Below are 5,000 nucleotides of genomic sequence, written 5' to 3'. Positions count from 1 at the left end.
CAAACAGGTTGAACAAGTAGACAAAAACACCTGTCAAGAATAAAAAGATCATTATGATAAAGATGACAATACAAGTGACTTCTAGGTAGGATGTGACACTCCTGGATGCTGCAAATGGTATCATTATTGGTGTTCGAACCTCCGACAAATGATGGATGAAACAGAGCCCTTCTTTTGTCTATGTTTGTCCAAATAATAGTTACTAAGTAGTCAGAACATTTCAACGACTACTAACACAACAAAGTAAATTTAGCATAGAGGCTACAGAGTCAATGTGCACATGTAAGATGATCCATGTAACGTCTAAAAATAGCAACGTCACAACCAGTGCAATGGAGCTTGGTAGTCCTAGACCCTGCAAAAGCTATAGTTAAACAACCAAATTGGAATACACAGGCAAAACTTATACAAATTGCAAGTTTATTTGACAAAACCGCCACAACGTGAATGTTTACAAGTCAAATCGTAGCGCAGTTCTACTCCAGAAGAACATCATAAAATAAGCTACAACTAACACTGACAAATAAGGTCTCTTTCACCTACCGGAGAAAAAAATTAGCACCCAACTAGAGGTCTCCAAGACTAGAAATCAGACTGTCTCACATTAGGTACATCCGGGCTATTCAGCTAACACGTGACAGCTTGCCGTGAAATCGTCATTTGCCTTTACCCGCGCAACACGATTTGAAAGCCAAGTCGTCTCTGGATTTCCCAACTCTAGAGGTACAAGCTGAAAAACTTAAATTGCAATCAAACTTCTAGTTTGGAAGACAGCTGCTATGTTTAGTATCCTATTACAGAACTGTCTCACATTAGGGACACCTCCCCGTAGATGAGTGCGTTTCTACAGGACTGCACTTTCCGAAGTTCGTCCGTCGAATCGTCGAAGTGAGTTCATGTACAGGCGTGTTAGGTCAAGGAAATGAGTGATGGCTTTGATAGAATAGAGAAGCACACGTTAGATGTTGGGCAGCTGATTTTAGCTAAATCGTTGACAGGCTTTGTCTCTTTTCGTTTGTGAGTTGTTTGTGTGGTGGAGTGTTATTGTTTGTTTGTTGTGTAGAAATGGAAAAAGAATTGTGGGAAGCTGTGAAGAGAGGTGATATTGAGTCAGTAACGCGTCTTTTGGAGATGAAAGTTGATATCAATGGACTTGATGAGTATGAGGTATGTGTTGTGAGTTATAATGTGTGTATTGGATGTTGAAATGAACTGCGCGTCGTTTGATTTTATAATAGAATGAAACTCTTTTGATGCAAGCATGTAGGAATAAGAACAAGAAGTTGATTGAGTTGCTGCTCACTAATTCAGCAGATGTTAATCAGACCAACACTGTGAGTTGATTGAGTGTGTGAAACTTCAAAGTGTAATGTTTTGTTGATAAGATGATAGATATCAACTATATGTAACAATCTAATCCAACAATCAACGTTTTGGTTTGTTCTTGCTGGTCAAGAGGCAGCAGTGTTGACTTGTGACTGGCTGAAGCAGCCATTGCATGCAGAGATGAATAATCTTGTTGGTTTTTATTTCATTCAACTTGGACTGTTGGAGACTATTTTTGCAGTAGTTATTGTCTTATCAGGTCGTCTTCATTTTCTATTTTCTTTTCTCTTTCAGCATGTGTACAGTGTGATGGAGGAATAATGATAATAATACATTCTTGTGTATGCAGTGGGGACAGACAGTATTGATAATAGCGGCAATGACTGGATCAGAAGACACTATTGACGTGTTATTGAATGTCAAAGATATTAATGTGATGAGCAAAGATTTTGTGAGTTTAATTAAGTATTCAACATTCAGTTGATATTGTGGTGTTTTTGCATGTATTTAAGTGTAAGGTAATTGTTAGGCAGCTGATATCCAGTTTATTTGATTGAGGTCATAGGGGGTTTCTAAAATATTATTATTAGCAGAGGCTAATTATTGAGGACAAAGCTTCGCATAATGGAGGTCTAATAAAACATTAATACTAAAAATTTTAGTTAAAATGGAAAGCATTGTTGGGGCGAGCCTCAGTGAGAACATGAAACACAGAGAACATGCACGTATAGGTATAATGCTAATATAAATTTCTTTGTAAAGCAACGTGTTCTCACATTTAGTTGCATTTTTGGCCGCAGTCGTCAAGCCATCTCTATAGGAGCTCGAGCCTGTCTGCACATTCTCTTAGTAGTCCCATTGAAATGGTGCACAACAACCTGGAGAGCAGCCGTACAGCTATTACACTTACACCTGCATTGTGACATCACAAACCATCATGTCTATGATTGGCTCAAAATCAACATCATTTTTGCATGTACAAACACTCATCTCAACACAGTATGGTACAACTGTACACATAGGAAGGGTCTCACCCCAATTAATGACTGGCTAACCATGCATGCATGATCTTGTTTGTTGCATGTTTTTCTTAGTTATCTTTGGCCTGTTGCATGTTGGCAAGGCACTTTCTTGTGGTTTTGTTGGTGAAGTGTTATGTCAAGTGATAGTCTTAGAAGAATCAGAGGCAGGGAGGGTCTCATGGAGTTCAACCTTTGAAACAGAAGTAGTCGTCAAACAGTTGTTGGGTTACCAGTAGATAGCAACACAGTTAGAGTGGAAGCCCAGAGTGTCGACCTGACAGAGCCTAAGAACAAATGCAAGATAGGAATAGATGGAGACGACTTGCCACCCAGTGTGCCCTCGGGCTCGGGAGGGATCTAGACTAAGGAATAAACTAAGAGTTAGTAGACATGTTGGTAAACAAATCCTACAGGTAGATTATGAAGTAGTAAATGCTGTCTTATGCCTGTTTACACGAGCACTTGTAAGTAGGCCAGCTTGTGATGGCTCACTTTGAAAGGCACATCATGTACTGATCCGTGATGAGCTGACTCGGGTTGGGTATATGTCATGTAGCAAAGGGAAATCTAAATGCAAACTTATGTATTTGTGAGTGTAATGCTTTCATTTTTTGCTATTGTTTGTGTTTGTGTGTTGATCATTCTATTGAATGTCTCATTGTGTGAATGGAATGTCTGTTGCTTTAATATGTTTTAACATAAACACTTTCTCACTACCTTATCAGTTTCTTCTTTACTCAGTGGGGAAGGACAGCCATTCATTATGCTTCAGAGGGTCATCATGTGACCATTGTAGAGAGACTTCTGTCTTGTTCTGTTCCTGTTGATATCAATGATAATGATGGTCATACACCACTCTTGTGGGCTGCTTGTAATGGTGACGTGGGTTGTGTTGATGTTCTCCTAAAACATGGAGCGAGTCCCCAACATGAGAGGTGGTGCATTCAATATCCTTCAGTCAATAATATTACTAACGTGATGTCATTGTGGGATAGTAAGTATGGATCACCACTGGAGATTGCCAAGCACCATGGTTACAGTGATGTGGTTGAGATGATGGAAGAAGCCATAAGATGTAAGTGAAAGAAACAATTAATTTGTGTTTTTGTTTCTTCTTCTTTTGATTTAATGTGATGATTTGGTGTGAGGTTAGATTGATATTGTTGAATGATTTGCTTGTAATCTTGTCTGTCGAGCTATTGTAGTGATGTGCTGCTTTTGATCTTCTCACTTCTTTTCCTCTCAACATTTGGGTTGAGGTGATGTGTCTGCTTGTTTTATTGTGTGTTTTATGTCTCTGTGTCTGTCCATTTGTCAGTTAATGACTTGTTTACATATCTGTGTGAGTGTGTGTGTGTGTGTGTGTGTGTGTGTTTGTGCACAAGTATTTATAAAATATTATATGAGTTGTTCTGTTGTCTCTTTGAGCGTTGTCTGTATGCTTACTTGCTTGTTTATTTGCAGTTTAATCTTTCTGTCAGTTGCGTGTTTCTTGATTCACAGTGTTGTACTGGACATATTGTGTTTACTTGTCATTCTAGTTTGATTATGGTTGTTTATATGTGTGTATGTGGCTGTACAATAGCACCGTGTGTATGAATTTTTTTGTCTTGTACAGTGAGGTCTCATCCGTATGTGAAGAGAGACGTGGCAATCCGGAGACAGGAAGACGACCAGACAGTAATGTGACTTTTTCATCTCTAGTTGTCTGTTTCCCAAGTTGTGTTTGCGTTGCATAGATTGCTGAACTGCAGAGAGAAGTCAAGATGTTGAAAGGAGAATTAAGACAATCAGTCCATAAAAGTGAAGTGACTAAGCTGAGAACCGAGATCCAAGAGAAAGAGGAGAAAATGAGATATCTCGTGTCTGCTCTTGCTACTGTTAGTGAAATGGCAAGCAAGAAAGTAGGACAAGCATACATAGAGCTTGCAGATGTGTAGGATATGATTGTTCCATTTCTAATGATAATACATAATGGTGTGTGTGTGTGTGTGTGTGTGTGTGTGTGTGTGTGTGTGTGTGTGTGTGGTGCAATAACTCAGTTGGTTAGAGAGTCATCTTACGGAGTGTGTACATTCAGGACCTTGAAGAGTTGCAAGTTCAAGTCACAGTAATGGCGAGCTATGGCATAATTTCTTTAAGCAAGAAACTAACACACATTTGCTTCTCTCGACTCAGGAGTATAAATGAGTACCTGGTCATTGACTGGGGTCCTAAGCGGCCATTGGCTGTGACGTGACATCAGCCACTGGTGTTCTGGTGAGACTTCGTTTGCTCACACCACAGTTGGCTTCACAAGTCGGTGCTCCTGCGAGTACCTGGCCCGGTTCCAGGAGTTTGCTAGCACAGGCTCAGAGTTTCCTGAGTAGCGCACAGGGTGTAGCTTAACAGTTGGGGCGTGACCTCTGAGATGCAGCTCCTGACATTTAGGATTAGGATAGGTGTGTGTGGTGTGTGTGTGTGTGTGTGTGTGTGTGTGTGTGTGTGTGTGTGTGTGTGTAAAAATTTGTTGTCTTGTAGGTTACTAAAAGTCACGTGACTTCTAAGAAATTTTTGTTGTCAACACAGCCAGCAGGTGAGAGCTACAAAGTATGAAGAGCACAAGCATTGCTTGCAGCATTTCTTATTTGTTGACAGAGGATGTGATGTATG

At 39.9% G+C, this 5,000-nt stretch overlaps 1 protein-coding gene across 2 annotated transcripts in view; it reads left to right on the top strand.

The window, feature by feature from the left end:
- The first annotated feature begins 956 nt into the window (after nt 1–956).
- LOC134191268 (fibronectin type 3 and ankyrin repeat domains protein 1-like) overlaps nt 957–5,000 on the top strand; it is a 4,586-nt gene continuing 542 nt past the window's right edge. Inside the window, exons 1-9 of one of the 2 annotated variants that reach the window (XM_062659864.1) lie at nt 957–1,167; nt 1,239–1,334; nt 1,676–1,777; nt 3,090–3,283; nt 3,344–3,423; nt 3,967–4,028; nt 4,088–4,252; nt 4,869–4,923; nt 4,986–5,000. The exon at nt 4,986–5,000 is cut by the window's right edge and continues 542 nt beyond it. In XM_062659864.1, the coding sequence (XP_062515848.1) occupies nt 1,066–1,167; nt 1,239–1,334; nt 1,676–1,777; nt 3,090–3,283; nt 3,344–3,423; nt 3,967–4,028; nt 4,088–4,252; nt 4,869–4,923; nt 4,986–5,000 (871 nt within the window). In that variant the 5' untranslated portion in view covers nt 957–1,065. Of the gene's footprint in view, nt 1,168–1,238; nt 1,335–1,381; nt 1,586–1,675; nt 1,778–3,089; nt 3,284–3,343; nt 3,424–3,966; nt 4,029–4,087; nt 4,253–4,868; nt 4,924–4,985 lie in introns of those variants that run through there. The other variant, XM_062659865.1, reaches the window with a different exon arrangement.

This window comes from Corticium candelabrum, chromosome 15 (assembly GCF_963422355.1).
Source record: "Corticium candelabrum chromosome 15, ooCorCand1.1, whole genome shotgun sequence".
NCBI classification, from domain to species: domain Eukaryota; kingdom Metazoa; phylum Porifera; class Homoscleromorpha; order Homosclerophorida; family Plakinidae; genus Corticium; species Corticium candelabrum.
Note: the sequence above shows the minus strand (reverse complement) of the source record. Positions and strands in the feature narration are given on the sequence as shown.